We start from the raw sequence: 23,522 nt of genomic DNA, 5'->3' as shown, positions 1-23,522 counted from the left end.
CGTAACACTATCCCATCAAACAGAACCATGTCCATGTATATACGTAACACTATCCCATCAAACAGAACCATGTCCATGTATATACGTAACACTATCCCATCAAACAGAACCATGTCCATGTTTCAACGTAACACTATCCTATGAAACAGAACCATGTCCATGTATATACGTAACACTTTCCCATGAAACAGAACCATGTATGTCACGGCTTTCATTTCTGTAGTGGAACCACTGATATCAACTAGTACTGCGAATAAAGTCACATTTTATCACGATCCACACAAAACACGGCACGGATTGAAATAGACTCGGGTACAAAACTTGATATACGTTAAGTGATAAATGAATTGAAACTGACGAGGATATTTGCTAGACACGTACTTGATTGCTAAAATACAATGGTATTCAGCATTTACTACCTTCAAAGATGTAATATGATATACGCAAAGTGTTAAATGAATCGAAATTGACGCGGATGTTTGCTAGACACGTACTTGATTGCTAAAACGCAATGGTCCTCAACATTTACCACCTTCAAAGATGTAATATGATATACGCAAAGTGTTAAATGAATCGAAATTGACGAGGATGTTTGCTAGACACGTACTTGATTGCTAAAACGCAATGGTATTCAAGATATGCTAAATATATGGTGTGAAATATTAAATTATACTTTACATCTTTAGATATGTCTCTATAAATGAAGCGATTCATATACAATTGTACTCTAAAGCGTAATTTTGCAAAATACCTAGGATTTTATACAAATGTCGGGTATTTAACTGGCCTTGACTACATGGATCCATATCTTTTATACTATGCGATATGTATTTACCTGCATTTATTGCTAGCAAATATAATTAGCGATACATATTTTTTCGAATTATTTTTGTATCGATTTAGAAATAAACTAGTCAAAATGAAGCATTTTTTATTAGATCAAAGCTGGTAATAAATTATTGGTTCAGTAATCAATGGAAACTGAGAAAAGCTATGTCGTACCCTTCCTGCTCAGCGCCATGTCGGCATGTTTATCGCAAACCTGTCATTAAGATGGTTGAAAGGCATTTTACATCCTGTTCGTTTAATATTTTTGATAAATCACTCATGCCTGGGGGTGGTGATTTATTTGTAACATTTGTGATATCGATTTCAAAGGACAAACGCTACCTGTATCAAATCATACTAGGAATAGGTCCCTGTGCAACAGATCTTGCGATAGAGTGGAGGGGGATACCTTGAACATTGTATAAAAAAAAAAGTTGTTTAAACTGTTGTTAAAGTTTTAAAATTTATTGTTTTACAATGAATTAAGTATAGAAGATAAGTACCACCAGTCCATATGCGGTTGGCATTTCACAGAAAAATGTATATGAGTTAATTTACTGATATGTACTGTAAAATAGTAAAATGCTGATGCATGATTTGGACCTGTAACAAGGAGAAAATGCACCATTAAGATAATAAATGCTGTTTTGTTCTCACTTTTGCTTCGTACCACCCGTAAAAATATCAACAGTTTGCCGTTTTCGCGAACTAAACGGTATTCACGTAAAAAATATATACTGAATGTCTTAAATGTATGTGGGTTCATTTCTCATTTATCATACAGGTCAAGCAATATATTTCTGGTCAAGTCATGTCGTATCGGTTGACGGTCGAGACTAAAACACAAGGTATTTGTGAAACGTACAGGTAATAATGAAGACAGGATGGAAATGTCAAAGATTCAAAGATAGGAAATATCTTTTAATTTACAGAGATTTGTTAGGAATATAGAGACCGAAAGTTTTAATCTTACCTTAAACAACCTCAAGATGTTAGCGACCATGATGGACACAGTGCTGGACGCTGCCCCTATCACTCCGGCCACCGGTTTGACCGGTGTATATTGCGGGGTACTTCCATTATCACAATGGTAGTCCGTGATGTCAATAGTAGTCAATTGTGCCTTGATGAAATCCATGCACTGTTCGAGCGCGTAAGTGTCCGAACTACAGGTATCCAGCACGTGCAAACCAAGATCAAGGCCGGGTAACAGATTTTCATCTTTATTAATTTTATCAACGGCGAACAACATAGCTTCTAAACGCTGTATACCTTTTTCCTTTTTAATTTTACCACAACTATTACCTTGTTGGCCTTTTTCATGCATAGGAAAAAGTCCGCCAAAAATTATATCCCCGTCGAGCTGGAGTTTTTCCTTGTCTAATGCACTAACGTGTTTGTAAAGAACAGCTAAACAAAGTAGCAAACCAAGGGCATAATTGACGATGACACTGGCCATTTTGAGCACTCAGTTGAAAGGTAGGTATAAATAGCGATAATATAGCGTTCGACACGTTTTCCCATGCTATCCAACACTAAGGCCCGTGTTCCATACCAGTGAGGTACAGACTGTCGATATTGCGTTTCGAGGGAAGAGGCGAGTAAACTTACGCCATACGCATGCGTACCATTCGAGCGGGTTTTCTCTCTGTGGTACATAATGAAGAGAACTGATCAGTGTGTTGGCTGAAGAATCGATCGCAGAGGTGGAAGGTATAAAGTAGGATCTGATCAGTCACCGCAGCATATGTACAGTGTATCTCTATACAGACGATAGCCTTTCTCAAGGTGCAGTTTTGATTTACAAATTACAACACTTGGAAAACTAGCGAGAGCCAGGGCGTAGATAATTGAGAAACCCTGCGCGAGCATTGCTGTCTCCAATGTATACTCGCCCATCGGATCACCCTTTCTCTAAATTTCATTTTAAAAGATTTACAAAATAGTCTGAAGGTATTCATCTCGTTCGTATGTATGTTGGCTGTTAAAGATAATTATAGCAATGCCCCAGGATCTAATTTAGTTGTATTTTATAAATAAAGTATTGTTATTTCATAATGTATCATTATGCCTTGCCGACGTGAAGGTTACTGTATTTATTTGGATACAGATAAACTATGTGTGATCGAAACTAACAGATTTATCTGTATTTTTCGTTTTCAATCCGCTTCTGTATTATACAATACTTCTGAATACAAGTCATTCATCATTCCGATTCAATCTCTTTCTTGTACATTTAGAAAACGCAGAAAATGTGATCGGGACGAGGAAGCGTATTTTATGGCCAAATTTGTTTATCGCGACCGTTAGTTAAACAGCACGTCAGATATGAAGATTACTACGGCATGCGTAAAATGTGTGACGAGTAGAGGCCGGAACACTGACAGCTCTAAGTGGAGTTACTAACACATATTTATCGTCTGGAAGTGGAAACAACCTTAAATTCATCCTTAGGAGTTCGACAGCATTTGTTTTTTCAAAATTGTATTTTATCACGATTTATTGTTAATGTGTCATGGTGATTTTTCAAATGACATGAGAGATGGATCAGGATGAAGAACAAACATATTTGTGCATGTACTTGTAGAGAGCATTTCAGATATTTCTTTTGTTAACATTACTGTTGTTTAAGTGCATCAGCCGGAAGTGAACTTTCGAACTGTAAGGTGACATCTCAGTCTGTCGGTGTTTACCAAGGAGTAACGGTTTTATAATCAATCCTAACAATTATTTGTTCCTTATTGCACAGCACTTCGATATAACGTCCCTGGGATATACAGTTGTACTGTGCTATAATGCCCTTGATTATATATAGCTGTAAAGCAATATAAAGTCTCTCGGATATATATATAAAGCGATGTTGATTCAGTCAATAATAATAATGTACATGTATCAAAGCTGAAGTATAGCAACAAAAAGACTTTTAACATGTCAATCTCGTTTGCGACCCAAATGATTGCTACGCAATGACATATTACCTGAAGTTTATTGATATACTTGCGTATATAATTTCTCTTTAACTTGCTATAGAAGGCATATTAGTTTCAACCAAAGATAGCGATAGTGGCCATGCACAACATGATATCGGCGTATCTATGCAACACCAACGGTCTTCTAGGCGCATGGACAAAAATAACTCTGAATAAAGTGTCCTTTTGTAACATTTAACAATGTTTTGCTAAAGCTAAACATTTATAACATGTCTAGCGCATTCATACAATCACTGAATATTATGATATTGCACCTTCGCTAAAGTTCATTTATCAGTCCAGGTCATGATCACTCATCTATATCATTACTATTTATGATCTGCTATACAACATATAAAACCGCAGAATTTTACCATTTTCCTAATTTGCTATTTTTACTATATAATTGGTTTTAGTGGCAATACCTTACTTGATTTGAGGCCGGTATGACCCTTTATCACATACCTGTTGAATTTTGTTATAGAAATACAAGCAATTTTCAGACCATCAAATACAACGTTCTGTATTGCACATGTGCAATATGGAATGTTGTATTTACCTACTAGCCGGAACTACTTTTTATGGGAACCCCTTTGAATTAGCGAACTGAAAAGTTCCCGGTATTTGCAAAAAATATCAAAGTTTATGAAATCTTTGTATCGATCTCTACCAAATACGGAAGGTATGTGATAAAAGCAAGACCACACACTTGTGTAGTGTGTTGTCTTGCATATTTAGGCAGCTACTAAAAGAGAAACAAAACTACCATGACCTGGATATGAAAATAAACTTTATGTCATTTCGTAGTGGTCGTTTAGATCGTATACGACGTGTTCTATACAAATGTACATGTACATGTTCAGCTGCTGCAGTTATTTTTAGAACGAGCCTACGTGTAGATAGAACAGTAAACTTTAGGTGCTGTATTTGGTCCTTTTCCACTCTCAAAGGAGTGATTATTGTTATAAGATCACACCAAGGATTATGCATTCAACAAGAGGGCGTCTTTGTAAGAAAAGTTGTATAATTGTATTCGATTACGGAAGGGTACGTACCAATGTCGGGACTTTTGGTGGCTTTCCCCAAGTTATATAGTGTTTGGCTGTTTTTTACTTTTACAAAAACAAATGTTATTGTCCATATTTATTATTGTTTTATTGTCCGTATTTTTTATTGTTTTATTGTCCGTATTTTTTATGTAAAAGTGTTGCTTATTAGACTGTGTTTTGATAACAAATTTTATGCAATATTTAATGAAATACTATGTCAATAGCGTTCCTGCTCTTGATGTTAGAAGGTTTTCGAGACCGACGTTAAGATATACAGGTTATATAGTGTTTGTCTGGTTGTTACTTTTTACATGTACTGGTATCCTGTTATGTTTCATTGGTGCCTCGAATTGTTCGAAGTGTTACATTCGCTTATTTCTGTCTTCAACACTCAGACGTTATATATCCTATCACTCCTGCGCAATTTAGACAGAACAATCTCAACTTGGAGATAAACTATTATACGTATGCTTAACATGAGAATTTGTCAAGTACCAAACTTCATTAGTCCTATTCCAATGGTTGGTAGTTTACTATTTGCTTCACAGCGTAATGATTGATTATTTTTCTTCCGCAACACTAGCCTATTATAGTGAACCCAATGCATTGCGCCATTATCAAAGGCACATGAAACGTGCGACAAAGTTTGTGACGCTACCCCGGTAACAGCACATAAAGTGATGACGCGGTTGAGTTTTCAGCATAACAGCAAGTGTGAACTGTCTTTCCCTTTGTAGAGTAAGACAGAAAAATCGGGAATGCATCTGTGTAGTGTGGTAGAATATATATATGTATGTAAATATAATATTAAATTATGCACACATATGCCAAGAATGCCAGAGGATAGATATATACGGTTATTGAATGGATGATAATACATTAAACAAGAATATTGAATATGTATACCATTGAAATAGTTAAAGTATGAATGCAAGAAGGGTAGAATAGTTCTTATTCGTTTGATGACATGCATTTGGTAGGGGTTTAAGCCAGGCGCTATCTTAGGACTCTTCTCATCACATTGTCTGAATGAAACAAAAACAACACACCTAAATACCACAATGTTATATAAGTACATGTAATATACAACAAATATCACATTATGGTGGTTTACAGTACATCAACAGTTGTTTGTCAGAGTTAAGCAAACATTACATTTTTTTTTAAAGTTTCTTCAGGAGAAAATACTAAATCTTCCGCTTTATTGACACTTGTTTTTAACATGACATCACATTACTTTATGTCATCACATGATATTTACCATATATGGTCATATGGACACACTTTCAGTTTATGCTAGGTTCCCACTGTCGTGCGATCCGTTACCAACGCCATGATTGGCCATTCTTGCTTATCGTGGAATTTTTCTGAAATTTCAGGTTTGGAAACGAGGTGATGCGAGTCGATACGTTCTGATACTTTTTGTCACGCTCGGATGCAATCTGGTCATTATTTGTCATTTTCAGGTGTCACGATCTGTCACGGTCTGATCTCCCGTTCCAATAAGATCACATACGTACCGATATTATTGTTTCGATCGAGTCCACGATTGGGTCTCGATCTGACACGATCATCAGGATCGGGTTCCCCGAATAGGGACGATCCGGTACATGCAGATACGTTTCGATACGTTCATCACGAAAAGATGCGCCCTGTTACGATAGGATACGTTTCATTTTATTTTTTATTTTTTAATCATGATATATTGTTTTATTGAGAGGAAGTGACTGGCCTTAAAGATGGCCAATAAGGAGTGTCTATTTCTTGGGGGGATTCTACCACAAGGAGTCTCTACTGGTCAAGAGTAGTTCGCTGAATGAGACGCATTAAATCGTTTCCGGTATATATATGGGCACGAGAACTCGTAACAGATCGTGATCATCCGTGTAAAAACGTAAGTACCCGTATCTACTCGCATTTACTCGCATCTTTTCGTATCAACTCCTATCTCATACTCCTAAATGAGTTATTCATTTCAGGTCTTGAGCAATTGGTACCGACAGAGCGTAACAGATCGTGACAGATCGTGGGAGATCGCAACACTTCTCAACAGAGCGTGGTGTCTGTCTTGTCTAAGATCGATCCCGATCACCACGATTTGGAAGCACGATTAGATGAGATTTGTCCCGCTTTGTTACGATGCAGTACGATCTGATACGATGATCCCGATTGAAAATCGATCGTGCTGATCGTAGAAAATGTTTGAACAGTTAAAAATGTTTCTACAATTAACACGATTGCCACGACTGACCTCAAGATCTGATAAGAACTGATAGGATCACCACGATTAGTCCACGATTAAGACCACGATTTCAATCGTGCCGCGAATTTTGATAGTGGGAGCCTAGCATTACATACGACACCTACGTTCTAGTGTGTATACTGTATATAAATACACACATAGTTATAGATATTTACACATGTGTACGCTTATTAACACAGACTTTCTGTTTCCAGGAAAAAAAATCCACCACACAGAATGCTGTCCTAAGGGTCATCTTAATGATACATCTGACACACATTCATACATACGTACTAGTGAGGCTCCAAACATACTAATAAATACTATATAAGTTTTTGTTTTTCCTCTTTTGAACACTGGTTATGAAGCTTATTAGTTTCCATCTTCCATGAATTATTGTTATGCTTGAACAAAACCAAAATCAAATGCTGACATGGAAAGTCTACAATGCAGAAGGGTTTTAACACCTTTCCTAAACGAGGTTAGCAATTATGACTTTCCGGTATCAGATGGTAAAAATGTTCCACATAGTTACGCTACCTTTGTGCAACACTTGCTTCCATAGATCACAGATCACTAGTGGAGCAAATGACAATAATTCTGTCTCCGACTGCAGTTGACATGAAGGCTGGAAAACGGTGGCAAGCTCATGTAATAACGAGCTGGAGCAGTTTCACTTACTACCTTGTATGTGAAATCAAAATACTGTAGTTTGTGTCGTATAAGTATATGTCAACGCTGTTCTTTGATCTAGGCATATCTTCAATACTATTTCACTTACAGTAACCATAGTTGGTGTACACGGACTACTTGGGATGGCGGAGTGTAGAGTGCAAAAATAAAGTCACTGTGACCTATGAATTGACTTTTGACTTTTATTTTTGAACAAGTTTGTCCGGGGCATATCTTTTATTATATTTCACCTGAATTAACCATATTAGGTGTAAAAGGACATCTTGGGATGGCGAGTGCAAGAAGTAGGTCAATATGACTTCACGGTGGCCTTAATTTGAACAGTGGTTACATCCTGACATACTGTTTGTTAAATATAGAAATCATTACCGGTGGGGGTCTATGGATTGCCTTGCAATATTTTGCCTCGTTTCAGATATGTATAAATAAAATGCGTAATGTGTGTACTTTTTTGTTACACAATATTTTGTAAGTTTAACAACATGGATTCAGCCACATACTGATAAAAATAACACTGTAATTGATAAGGTGTTATATATATTTGCATTATTTATAATTCGGACATAAAATGTTCTCCAATTTCTTACTCACGTACGGTAAATATTTGCCATCGATATCTATGCAGTTACAGTACTTCATTTCACAGCAGATTGTTGATGGTACTTCATTCATATTTTGATCATGAAGATCAGGTTGCTGCGGTGAGATCAGTATCATTCGGTTTAGAAATATTTAGCATTGGCTATTTGCTTCAGGAACGCGAAATGTTTCAAACGATAAAAAAATACATTGATTCAATAAGGAAACTTCCCACATTTTTTTCATGACAATACCGAGGAGTGCCACCGTCAAAGAGCTGTTCGAGGTCACTGTTCGTGCCTTCTTTATAGGAAAATTTAGTCATCTGTCTATCGCCTTTTCTTAACGGTAAAATATGGCAATAACCCAAACGAGTACATATGATCGGATTTCTTTCCTTTCGCATCATGACAACAGGTACAACAGCTTTTAATCTATACCTACTCTCCAGACAATCCTCGGCCTGTTCTCACTATAAACCTCGGCTTACTCTCACCATAAACCAAGGACTACCCTCCGGACAAACCTCGGCTTGCTCTCACTATAAATCCCGGCTTACTCTCACTATAAACCTCGGCCTACTCTCACTATAATCCTCGGCTTACTCTTAGGATAAACCAATGCCTACTCTCACTATAAACCTCGGCTTACTCTCACTATAAACCTCGGCTTACTTTCACTATAAACCTCGACTTACTCTTAGGATAAACCAAGGCCTACTATCAGGATAAACCTAGGCTTACTCTCACTGTAAACATAGGCGTCCTCTCACTACTTACTCATGCCTTCTCTTGTTATAAACTCAGGCTTACTCGCTACTGTTATTGTTTTGCTTCTCTCACTCGTCACTCAGGGCTGATATTTCATGTTGAGTTTCCTCAATGAGGCAAATGGTCTTTTATTTTTATTTGGACCATCTGTCTTAATCATCTCAGCACTATTTAAGAGTCTCATATCAAATCAATCTTATTGGTTCACATTTTGCCTTAGTGTCGTCTTTTTTGAATTTTATGAATTGTTTTTATTCACGTTTCATTCTAACTTTGGTTTCTGTATTTGTAATGTTTGTATTGATATGATGTTCACCAATCCAATGAATATCAGCCATGCAATTATTTTAGGTCTCCGTAAATGCACAAGTCATCTAAATAGAATGGACATCTAGGCTTAGCTCAGACTCGATTGCCCTTCAATTCATATTTAAGTGCTGAAAACAAGTTAAACCCAGACAAAATGACATGGTCAGCGGACTAAGACACTGGAATAAACCCGGCTCTATGTACCATCAGGATTGAATGCTCGGATAGACAGGCTCAGGTTTTCATTTAGATCAGACTTAATGCAAACGATCCGGCTCTATTGTAACCATATCAGACATGGACACAGGTTGAAGTTCCGTTATTGGCGCTCTATGGCTAGGCCAACATTTAGTCTGTAAAACCGGCCTTTTTATATCAAATACTTACGCTCATGAAACTTTCAGTTTGTTCAGTTAAAGAGGTTGAAAATGTATTCTACTTAGAAACAGAAATGAACTTCCGAGCTGGATGAAGTGGATTTATTGGTTCTTTCTGCATTTATCATTAAAGTCTTGAGTATCCGAACCGTTATAAATGTTCTAACCACGTGAAATATACAGACACTTGGATCGAAAGATCCCACATACACATATACCTTTTAAACAAATCTCGGACTTGAGCGGGGCTATTACTACTTATATGATCTGATATTATTAATGTGATATAATGAAATGGGTTATAGACAGTGGCAATGGTTCAAATATTGCAAAAAAAATGAAATAAAATAAGTATAACTGCCCGTGAATAACATAAGCTAAAAGCATCCTGTGAATACCATCAGGCTTAAACACCTTATATATAACATAAGCTCAAAATACCCCGTAAATAACACAAGCTAAAACATCCTGTGATTACCATAAGACTTAAACACCTTTTATACAATGTATAACATAAGCTCAAAACACCCTGTGAATAACATAAGCTATAACACACTGTAAATAACACAAGCAAAAACATCCTGTGAATACCATAAGGCTTAAACCCCTTACATATAACATAAGCTCAAAATACCCCGTGAATAACACAAGCAAAAACATCCTGTGAATACCATAAGGCTTGAACACCTTATATATAACATAAGCTCAAAACAACATGTGAATAACATATGCCAAAAACTTCCCGTGCATAACATAAGCTTAAAACACCCTGTGAATAACATAAGCTTAAAGCACCCTATGAATAACATAAGCTAAACACACTCTGTTAACCCCGCATCAAATTTTACAGGGAACTTGTTTCAGTCTTTTATACATCGAAAAAGGGAGATGCGCGGAAAAAAGTATAAAATCAAAATAATGGACCTGTAAGATGGGCTTATGAACAGTTCCCTTGCAGGGAGACTCGGCTATACAGGCATTACACCAGTTTGGCCACAGACAAACGCTAAGCGTTCGACCTATTATTGTTTGTTACAACTGTTTGATCGTGTTATAAAAATGACATAATTGAGACCAGTCAGCTAAAGTTATAACATAGATTTCCTTTGAACAGCGATGTAAAATCGAAAAATCGATCATTGTTGTTGGCTTGTGACTTCATATGTGTTTGCAGTCTGAATTGCGAATATAAATCTATGTAAAAGTGCATCCTACGACTAAATATTGCTAATTAGAAAAGTGGCAGCTTTTTCAAATGATTCGATAAAATTAGACGAAGAGGTAAGCCGTAGAAACCGGTTATCCGTCTTAAGGTAAAGGTTTGGAATATCACCATGGTAACAGTTGTACCTTATGTCGAATTCACAGACTTTACCGTGATGTAGGTTTAACGTCTATATTTGTATATGATCAGAAGCACAGCGAGTTATTTCATGTAAGCGGCGGCCATTCTTTGCTTCTGAAGTCAAATCAAACGAAAATTTCTTAATACATAAAAAAACGCTCGACCACTGTTGGGCATCGTGGGGAAATTAAGCAAGAAAGAAATGCGTACTTCGTGCAGTAACTGTCTTCACCTAATAACCGTTTCTAACTTTTTCAAAATGCATTAGTCGATTATTTCTAATTTTGTGAAGGTGCACTTGTTTCCACTCTGAACAATTTCTGATAATGACATTCGTGGACCCATTTCTTGTTTTACGATGCTTCATATCAGAAGGGTGAGGGGTGCCTATTGAAATATTTATAATTTTTATAATTTTAGTTTAACGAATGGATTTTGAGTGAAAATTGAAAAGCAATAGTTTTATTTAAAACATAATTGGACCAGAAGATGATAGAAATGGTGTACGTGAACCAGCACGAGTTGGTGGCCAGGAGGTGCCTAGATTTCGAAGAATCTTGGTTCGGATTCCTTTTCTTGCTCCTTGTTCTATAGTTTTGGAAAACTCTGTTCGAACCCGTCTTATAGGCTGCTTTGACCTTTAACTCCTATCATACAGTTACACATATGCTTGTTCCCTTGGATAGAAAGCAAACCTGTAATGTCCAAGAGGATGTTACCATTGACTGCCTACACAGAGCAAGCTTGATGCAGAGACACGCAACAAGAAAGCGCAAATACAGAAGGTTCGGGATGCAAGAGTGTGCGCGATCGCGATTTGACCAACAGAGTTGGGGGCGTCTGTTTACATCGGCCTCCAAAAAATGGAATTGGCGTGTCAGAGTTTGGTAACTTGGTACTTCAGTGTGTGATAGATCACAACGAGATCAAACAAACGAATAAACTGATGTGTAAGCTATGTTTATATAGAAAACTAGGATGCTTGAGTATTCAGGTCCCGTCTGTCCTAACCTACATACCACTCCAATCGTTAATTACAACAGCGTGCATTACTGTCGAGCCTGGATAAATATTTAACAGTTATCGATAGCTATAAAATCAGGAGTCGACAAAACAGGGACGTGTTTATTTATCAGTGTGTACGAAACGACGGTGGCTTACCACTATCAGGGATTTCTCTTTGATTCGATCCATGTCGCTGGGTTTAATTAGAGCCGATATGTGCCCACACTTTTCCTTCAGAAGTTTGTCTTTGATCGTGCCTAATTTGCTTGCAGAACATGCAGTTTCAAAGATGATTTACAAATAGAAAAAGTTTTTTGCGACAAGTTTACATCATTCCTATCTCTATAATTACATTTTCACACCGTATTCACATATGTGGCTATTGATTTTTGAGTAATGTGATTTGTACATATAGCCTGTATCGAGCTATTTTCTGAAGAGATAACTATTATGCTTACTTTGTACCATTGATTTTAAATCGGTTATATGTTCTTGAAATCTAAAATACGATAAAGCAATTACTGTATCAATCATTGAAAGTGAAACGGTTAAGTGCGCCTTAGTGTTCGGTCTACGTAGATGTTCCATTGTCGAGCTCACCATTATGCAACATGAACCGAAAGGTTTTATTTTTGTAGACAGTTGCTGCATCTGCTGCACGAAAACCACGTGATCGCCGCGTCGTGTACTTTAGTACGTTGATGACGAATGTTAATGCTTATTTTTATTCATAAAACACAGATACACAAGCGTTATATCTAATCATGTTAAACTAATATATCTATGAAATTACCATTGTATATTTGCTATTACATATTTGAAAAACTGTGCCTGACCTTCTACTGTTCCCCAAAATTTACCGATCTGCAAACAAAATAGTAGCATATGACCTTGACCTTTCAGACAAAGGCGAATAATGCTTCATTTATCTAATAATTTCTATACAACACTCATTATTATCTTCAGAATAAATGAGTATGCCATCTTAAAAAAAAAGTGTGTAGTGTAGCTGTTTTGCTATATCTATATCTTGCGGCCCTATTATGTGTGAACGGATAGCCAATTTTGTCCTAATTATTGAAATTATATCATTATTGAGCACTTTAAAGTCATTTTTTTAATTTCTTTAAAACATGCTTAGAGAATAAACAGAAATAAGGTACATGTATATAATACTAGATGTTTCATTAATTCAGGAACCACTGTATACATAAATTTATTTTTGTTAATACTTATAACACACACAAAAGCTATGTCAATATACCCCTTTCTCATTAATGTCCTTCATAGACGGTAGGTTTTCCCGATTCCAAAACAGGTTTCATGTTTAAAGATCCAGTCACATCTGGGACCAAAGCGATTGCAATTGTTGAAAAGCTATCCCTGATTATTCGCCGGCATCTCGAAATAGAATTCACATGTGTTTGATTGATCAGCAAGCGCTACATATCGCTTAAGGCCTAACATACCTTAATTGATTCGCCCAAGTATTACCAAAATGCAGGATTTTTCTTGGAAGCATATTGCTCATTCTGTTCCGCTTGTATGGAACTGTAGATTAAACAAGACTGTACACTCGAGCCTCCGTGTAAATGCATATCACCTAGACAAGCAGACGACGACACATTCCAAATTATAACAAAAGCCTTCTGAAATGGATACTTTCATTAATTAGACATAAGCAAAAAATGAGTAACGTTCGAAATTTGGTTAACATTAGTCTTTCAGTTTAAAGTACAACATTTCTATCGACAAACGAAGGCCGGTTTCGCTGCTTTAAAAAAGAGGTTAATGGCTAAGTTCCTCCCAGGATACGGTTATTTGATGGGAGATTTGCTCTGTTACACCATATTCAACTGAAGACAACATGTATATGGCAAACCTTGTGTGTTAAGGATTGAACTGCTTACCGAAAGTCAATGTTATCATAATTGATTTTTTACAATTGCAGCGAAAACTTCCCGATAAACAGTAAATATCTATTTGATATAAAAATATGGCAGGCAATGACATAGAAATTAAGATGTCCATCGCCTTTTTTACGGGAAATATTCGCTGCAGTAAATATATTCTCCTTTTTCGCCCGCCGTGATAAAGGCTAAATTATCATAACAGCGTACATGAGTAAACATTGTGATAAGTATAGTAATTATATTATTATGTTAAGGAGAAAATAACACTGGGCAAATATAGATTATTCTGGCGAAGGGTGAAAGTTTAACTAAGCGAAATTTTTCAAGTATATAGTATTTATATCATATTTGATACACTATGTATTAAGTAGGATTCCGACCGCTTAAATGAAAGTGAAGCATTTACGGGCCATTTAGTCTTATGAGAATCACAAGTACCCTAGTCTTGGTACCCAACATAGGGACATGGAGGTCCATATGAACCTTTAGTTTTTTTAATGGTATAATAAAGTAAAGCAAAGATAAAATGTTTGAGAGATGGACGTTAACAAATTAAATATTTACCTAATAATCTTGATATTGATACTTTAGCCAAGAAATACCCTCCATAGATGATCTATATTAAGGTTAATATGTAATGATTTTATATGGTCTTTTGCAGGTCATGTATATATACATATGGTGTAAGCAAATACGTCTAAAAGTGACAGGAAATATATCCAAAAGTACCTTGTTATCTCTTACATGGTGAAAAAGGCGATTCTGTAAAGTATAATTTTATCATAATTATCATTAAAAAAACACGCAATACAGATGTACAATGCAGTATTGCATTATACACTAAAGTTTGAGTAAAACAGGGTCGATTGTAAGTATGATTTTAAAAGTTACAACCACAAATTCATTGAATTTTATATCAAATTTTATACAATATCTTCAGTCTGTTATTACCAAACTTTTCCATGGTATCACACCAATCGTGCTTACAAGGCAAACGTTGACAAACAATTAGGTTAGTTATATACCTGAGCAGATCTACGTCCTGGGAGGTACAAACGCTAGTACTTGGGACAGGAGAGACGCGACGGCGTGGTGATGAAAGACAGCGGTAGGCAGGTGATGTGTAACATGTAGGTCGTTACAATAAATTATTCCTTATAAGTAGCCAGTTTATTCCATTGTTTCTTGGTATCAAAACTAATCAAGTTAGCAAGTCTGAAAATATCCCAAAATGTCTCGAAGCGTGTATTCGTTGCACTAAAAGTCAGAGGTTCAACTCGCACAAGGGCAGTAAAACTGTTTGTTCTGATTCTAGATACTGTCTTTGTTTCGGGATTATCCCGTACATACACGTTCATTTTTAAATCTTGGGGTTACCGATGCATTAGAATTCTCTAAAGACTAACTCGTTCAATCACCATGCACTCGAATGAGTGCAAAGTCAGTGCGAGTTCCCCGGAAAAACAGCGCAAATCATTCTCCATAGCTGGTGTGTTGTCGTTTCCATTGCTAATGTCATTGACAAATAAAACCGTTTTATTACAGTATCTTTCAGCGAATACGTTGACAAAACTCTCTCCCCAGTGTTTCCATTTCTATAGATCAGCAGTCTCTCTGCATTCAAAAACTTCTGGACCATCACAGATATATGTTCCATCTAAAATCCTTCATACGTGTAGTTGAGGTAGGTAAATTGAATCCAACATGTAAAGAACTTGTATATATATATTGACCCTTTTGTTTAGTTGGCCTTCCCGCCGTACAAAAGCAGTGTAATATTGAATTATATATAAGCATGCTATTTCGAGCATCTATAATTATATATACCTTTCATTACACAGGCTAATATAAATGTCCTTTGACACAATCAGGAATATTCTTTTAATCGTTATGTTCGATAAAAGTCTATCACCTTCTTCAGATATGATAGTATGTGTTTAATCGGTGGCCGAATGGTTTATGTGTCTCACTATCTATGATCACTAGCTGTCCAATAGGTTGCCGTACGTGGGGCAGTCGCCAGGTACTATACTGGCAGGAGATTGGTTGTTTTTTCTTCAGTTTCTCTTCCTCAACCTCAACCCAAGACCACCGAATTATAGACGAACCTTCTAACCAAATGAACTAACTGGTCGCCGGCGAATGACCAATGCTGTTAATAGGACGTTAACCATGAACAAACCTAACCAATCACGATGTGTCTCAAAACTGAGGACGACTTGGCCTAGGGTTTTGGTCATGTCGGTACCGGTATGACCGTCGGAACCATTGTCTCAGTTAGGCAAGGATCCACTGTGGGGTGTCCAGATGTCGCTTACCTTATCGACCATCTTGGATCTGATCCTGTCGATCACATGACACGGATTTTAGTGATTTTCAAAATGTTTCCTCTCAGCTCTTGTGAATTTACGTCGACTTCGATTTTTTCTATTTGAAACAAGCCGTGGATTATTTTAATGGTTGTTAAGGTGATAATTCAGATTTTTACTAAAGAAAATCTCATTTTTCTATATCTTTTAGTCCATCTATGTAATATCAGGATTAACTTTCTTCCCAGGATATCGCAGGGCATTGAAATGAAACAAAAACTAGGTTGGCCCGCATGTGGGGTTACTGTTGTGTACAACAGCAGAAATTCAATAAAATCATCTCTAAAATTAATCTGTAACGTTTCAGGATTTTAATCTTGCCATTGCCTTTTTTTATGTATTGATTCTGAACTTTAACATTAATCTTTTTTGTTAGAATTACTACACATGTTCTCGTACTTTCTCTGGTATGCTTTGACAGACTAATCAAACTTCAATGTTATGAAAAAATATCCAACGTCCTTACAATTCAACAGAAATAACAACATGGAACCCTAATTATCTCGCCTGATATATATATATATATTTCAAAGAACAAAATAGATTTTCAGATTCCGAGTGAAACCCAGTCAACAATGTACCTTCATATAAGCAGAATATCATTGAACAATAAGTAAAATTTCAACAACAACAAAACAAAATGTATCACACCTACAATCACAAATACATAGTTATACCGCGACGCTAAAATTCGATAGAATTTCAGGTCCATACATGTAGTTCTAGTTACTTGGCTATAAATAGCCATGAGATTATTATCTTGCACTCGGGATTTCCATATTGTTGCAAAAGCATGGAAGTTTACCCGAATTGAAAACCTTTCGGATGGACCTTTCTTTTCTTGAACATGCAAGATTTCTTATATTTTTTTTGTTATTTACTGCAATCAATCAGCAGATACAGAAACGTTCATTGTTGGATTTGTCGTCCCTATAAAATCATTAACAATTTGACTGCGCCCACTTACCAAATGCCCTAAAACTGTAACGCATCATGTTGATACCTGTTTTAGATCTACGGTGCCTAAGTTTGAAATTTATATTTACAAACATTGCTTGTGATATAGTAAGGTTTTAAAATTGAAAGTAAGCGATTACTTTCATTTATTATCCATTGCAAAATTATTTAAATAACATACACGAATACCCATTATGCAGGAAGACAGGTAAATTTCACTAGAGAAAGAATGATTATAGTTTATATTGTTGAAATACGCTTCACGTTTTGTTGAAATAAATGTAGGAATATATTTCACTTTTGATCGACTGTCAATTATATGTATATAAAAGTAAAGGACTGTCTAGAAACCTATGAAATAACAAAATCAGTTTGGAAGCGAATGGTTAAATTATGCTGTTTAACTAATTGCCCGTGGTGTGTTTGCACAGAGATTGGACACTCGGCATAAAAAGTGTCAAATAGTCGAAGAAACACGCTTTATTACCGCATGTTGAGCAACAACAAGTAAGCGTATTTGTTAAACAAATCATCAACAAAACTTCTTCGTGTGTGATGTAATCTATCTTAAAACATTTTGTATTTCTCATGATGAAAATTAATCGTTACAACCACAAATTCATTACGACATTTAGGTCATTAAGTTTATTCAATCGGTTCATTTTACGCCTGTAATATTGCTCTACGAATCAAATTTTCGCCATCACGATATTGACCCGTAAAATCGCAAAAGTTTTGTCTCTGCGGAAAAACTGTTATCCAAAAAAAAATATCAAACCAACAAAAATAAACGGATTTGGTGTCAGGTACCCTTGTAGCTACATGTATATGCAGTATTCAGTTTGGGTTATTCTAAAACTCTAGTTTATAAGTTTTCACTGAAATGACAAAATGTAAACGATTACTATGACACATTACAATGCAGACAACGTTTGATGGTTTCGATGGAATTATTGCCATTTTATAAAAGACAGTAGAATCGAAAGTGCGAAAGTTTGTAAGTAGTGTGGACTGTGCATTTTTACCCAATAATTCTAGCACACATGACGAGGTCTTCCTATCACAATGCAAAGAACATTTAATCATATTTCCAATACAATTCATTCAAATCTGCTAACTCCGTTACCTTGACATCATCGTTCTCTTCTTTGTTCTGCCATATTGTTTACATCTGTGCACCGGAGATACCAGGGCGCTTTATTGTCACATAACTCTATTGTCAAGATGAATTCGAAACTAAATTTTGTAAATTTCAGCTGCTGTGGTAAACTTAATATAAGTGACAATAATGTGAGCGAGTGACATTTGGCTCAGTCATATTATTACAGTCTGTTGTCGCCGTTTAAGTGGTGCCCAAGAGAAATAAAACAAGGAAGGTAAGGTAAGTAAGGTAATGCTTTTATTGAAGAAGAGTTTTCTGTTACACTATTTTAGTGTTTTGTGTAAGTCAAGCATACTCTTTGAAGTCTTGTACAATGAGGTTGTAACCCCTCGATATAACGCCCCTACAACCCTATCCTCCACCCCTTTGCCTTTGAACTCCAGAATACAATGGTGATAATACAGGATCCTGCTATCTGATAAACTCTTTAGGTGTACAGTAATGTACACCTGGCTCCATGCAAACTTTCGGAAAACATCTGAACTTTTTTCTTTTTCAATATCCTTATTAGGTATAACTCTTTTGTTCCAAATTTTAAGGTGGGGCTAATAAGAAAATAAATGTCAATGAATGCATGTGTATAGTAGACCAGAATATCTGTACCTTGGTATGGGGAACAATCAATTCTTGATGGTACGCTTGAACATGTCAACGACCTCTGACTTGGGCATCATCACTCTCAGTCGTTTCTAGTACCGTAGGGCAGGCATTATTGTTTATTAGTTAGCTCAAACAGATTTTATTTATCGAACAATGTTTTCATACATACGATTTCAGAGGATTGTGATAAATGTTTTAGTGTTATGCACACCCATCTGGTAAATAACTGCTAAATCCTCTATAAGATTGAAATCATCACTGGTGGGGGTTTTCGGAAGGTTCAATCTTAAGCGTTCAATTGTTTTGGAGATGGAAAGGGTCTGCACTGATGAGATTTTCCTAAATTTTATCAATGAAGTACATAATTTTAACCCAGTTGAGTTATTTAAAGCGGACGTGCGACATTTGATATCTACTGCTATCGTATTTATTTTTCACTGGTAGTGTTATTATTCGAGTCAGTCAGCAGCAGATGGCGTGGCTTATCAGCCACCTTCAGAATTATATACGTGTCAAACACCGTGCATTCCGAGGCGATAACAAAATCAGAAACGTGTAAACCATTTTGTACGGTAATATTTAACGACTAGTGTAAGTATTACTTGCATTGGTCGATCTAACACAATAAAACGTATTTGTAAATTTAGTATATATACTTGTTTTTTCTCAATTTTGAAATATAAGATATATAAGATATATACCAGAATTAAATGAAAATCATCTTTAGAATGAATTTGTGTCTTAGATTAAGTTTTATCTTCTTTGTTGCGGAAAGCTGAGAGTACTTCGTCAAATGTCGTCATTGTTTATCATTATAATCGCATGCTCATATAAAAACGTATTCTTTGCTGCGATTTGTTGATGAACCTGTCAACCATCCCTATATACTGTATTAATGAGCTGTTTATATTAAGAATGTAGTCAACATCATATATTGCCAACATGTGGACATAGGTTTAGGTTCACTCAACCTAATTCATTGGTAACGTTGAAAAGGGCAGCAATCATAGATATTAGGTGGTTGAAGTATTTTATCATACAAAACCCTGACATCGAGGCATCAGCTTAACATATTTTAAGATACACATAAAACGGATATCATCTGTCTTGGTTTGCAACTACAATATTATGCAATTTTTTGATTTTTTTTTTTTAATGAAATCTCCATTTGCCGTACACAATCTTCACATAGAAATAACAAAAATATACCAAGGTTAGCCTGAAAAGATACATGAATTATAGTGTATCCCCCGACATGTTGAAGAAATGTTCCTAAAGAATAGAAAGACAATTACATACTTCGATCAGGATAACTGGGTTTATAAATAAGTATAACACTGTACAAATTATCTGTGTATCGATCGCTTTGATATTACACCACAAGGTCGTAAAACAGCGTTATTCATATCATGTTAAAAGAAAATCCTAATCAACCATTACTTAAAGTAGCCCTTAGTGGACCGTGGGGCTGCACATTGAGTGAAATTTGTGTTTACCGACGCCTCAACTTATTGAAATGTATTGCGTCGTTTTCTTCGTTCCTTAACCTTGGCGACGGAAGGCATTGCTGTATAACTTTATAGATGCTTCTAGTCTACTGCTTCTCCAATAGCACCTGTTTCACCATCTTCAAACAATACATCATGTTCAACCATCTTCACAATAAATCTTTTGAACCGTTTACACAATAAGGTAAATCATAGCAAAATAAAAGATAATGTTGAACCACCTATACACAAAAGGTCAATCAGAGCCAAACAGCAGATAAGCCATCTACACAATAAATATAATCAGGGCCACACAACAGATGATGTTGAACCTTCTTCACAATAACGTTTATCAGAGCCAAATAACAGGAAATGTCAATCAACCTACAAAATAAAGTCAATCAGGGCCAACAAAGAGATCATGTTTTATGTTTAATTATTCACTCTATACATGATCACATTGTAAGCAACCTTTAAAAAGTGAACAATTCGGAACGGATTCTGCCGTATATATGTGTGATGTGCATGTACATGTAGGCGCTGACAATATTATGCAATAAGATATAACTATATATATATTACGCATTCAAAATCAAACACCAGTTACAATTTCATGTAACGCTATTATTACAAAAGAGTGGTTTGGTGTTTTTACAAACATTTAAATTACAAACTTTTAAGCTACTAACCCAATGAACATTGAACCATTCAAGCTTAAAAGTATTTTTCCCGAAGCAATTTTTTTTTTATCATAGGACAGTGCCTTCAAATCCATGCTTTTCAACCGTTGGGTGTAACGTATCAAGTAACGTAAACAATTCTACAAAAAACATCAAGCTGAAGTTTCATTATTTGAGATAACTTTGGAGTTAGACAGAAAACACCATGCAGATTTGAAACTGATATAGCATTATCTATAAATCTGTTGTAAAATTTATACCAAATGCTGTCGTTTAAAATCAGAAAAAAATAAACACATTCATTTTATCTATCAAAAGTTAATACACCGCCATGTGTAGCCCAAGGTTCCTGATATCTGTTCATTCTCAGAAACTCAAAAGTGTATTGCTTGTGAGTAAACTTGTTTTTCTATTTACAGCTATCTATTCGATCACACACAACATAAAAAAAGATAATCATATTAATATGTGACTTTCCGACCTCCCTTTGTTGCCAATAAACGTTCTACAATCATCTGTGCAAACTTAAATCACAGTTACCGGAAGCATACACAGTAAACCTATGCATTTCAGCGTTCCATACTCCCGCACACCAGCAACTTCCGAGACTCACACACCATGATTAAACACTATATTTGACACACAGGAAAGTTAGCATTAATCAGCATTTTTTTTAAATCACAAAAAGCACAAAAATAATAAAACGGCTAAAATTATAACTCAAATCGTCCGTGACATTTTAAGAAACAGAAGAGCCTGGAATGTTCCAACAGGGTTCAGGAAAGTAAAATAGTCACGTTCTGTAATAAAGTTTGATAATGAAAACCGTGTAACATTTACCCCCTCGTTAAAGAAAAAATAATACATTTGGTGTTCAGTTTACTGTAAATTAGCAATAATGAGGTACATTCAGTAAAGAAACCAATTCGCATGAATCCCTGTACCCTCTTATGTATTTCAAAGACTGGATCCACAAGCTATTGATGAAGACCAAGGTTCAATCTTACGTCGTTAACTGTACAGATCATATCGTTTCCTACATTGCCATTTCTTTAACTAGATGACTTTAGTTGGCGATGGGTATCTTATTTGTTGTGACTGTCTATAAGCAATCGTTTTTATATGAATTCGTGATTGTTCATAGATTGTTGCTGTACTGTTCAAATCTATTATATGCCGCAGCAGACAAACCAAACCGACTAACGCTATCAATGCCTCTTACACATTATGTGTTTATTTGTCATTTTATTTATTAATTTATAAATATGAATTTATTCATAAATATGAATTCATAAATATGTATTTATTTAGATATATGTATTTATTAATATATCTATGTTATAAACGATACTGTTCTCAAAATAAAGGTACATTTCATGACGAAATATTACAGGAAGAGCATCTTTGATGACGTATGAATTGCACTTTTTGGATATGAACATATTAGGATACGCTCTAGTAATTTATATTCAATTCCTCTTTTTTTTCATTGTAAAATGTATTTAGACGCTTTTATATTTGAATTTACAAAAACGGCATCAGTTACATAGGCATCACTCGGTGATATTCATTGATAGGGAATAGCATGTTCAATGCCGTTCATTCTAAGTGTCGTTCGAACTATACAATTGTTGGCTGTGTAGAATTACAATGTCGGGAACTGAGAAAAGAATAAACCTGATGTTACTCACTATATAATTGTAAGAGGCGACGCATGGAGAACCCTCTGCAAAATTGAGGTTTGCGTGTTTTACCCTGCTGCATCCATTGCAATATTTCCGATCTTTTCGCTTTAATGTTGAACGTTCGCCCGGGTGAGGAACGGAATGGGTTCTGTCTCTCATGCCGAACATACCGAAGTCCTTAAAAATGATAATTTCTATTAAGGGTAATGGCAACAAATGGTTCACCCGTTGCCAATTTAATGCGACCGGACGGAATACCGTGCTCGATGCCTTCGGCATTGTATTTCAGTGAAGAAGCACTCTAAAGTAGACATCAGATCTGCAAGAAGTAAATTATACCAAACATGTGCTGTTTCTGGCACACATACACGCAAGCAAGCTTTCAGAACACACATAGAGGCACGTCAACTGCTGATAGGACGTTTAACCAACCAAACTAACTACTTCTAATCTCCAATCATTCAAGATGATTTCCATTGGATTGTCATTTTGTATATCATTTT

The 23,522-nt window shown here is 35.8% G+C and overlaps 1 protein-coding gene across 1 annotated transcript in view; it reads right to left on the bottom strand.

The window, feature by feature from the left end:
* LOC110457258 (metabotropic glutamate receptor 8-like) overlaps positions 1–2,380 on the bottom strand; it is a 140,965-nt gene extending 138,585 nt beyond the window's left edge. The window contains exon 1 of the mRNA XM_021508452.1: positions 1,802–2,380. Coding sequence (XP_021364127.1) covers positions 1,802–2,287 — 486 coding nt within the window. The 5' untranslated portion in view covers positions 2,288–2,380. The remainder of the gene's footprint in view (positions 1–1,801) is intronic.
* Between the last annotated feature and the right edge of the window lie 21,142 nt (positions 2,381–23,522).

The sequence above is a fragment of the Mizuhopecten yessoensis genome, unplaced genomic scaffold, assembly GCF_002113885.1.
Source record: "Mizuhopecten yessoensis strain PY_sf001 unplaced genomic scaffold, ASM211388v2 scaffold9073, whole genome shotgun sequence".
Classification (NCBI taxonomy): domain Eukaryota; kingdom Metazoa; phylum Mollusca; class Bivalvia; order Pectinida; family Pectinidae; genus Mizuhopecten; species Mizuhopecten yessoensis.
Note: the sequence above shows the minus strand (reverse complement) of the source record. Positions and strands in the feature narration are given on the sequence as shown.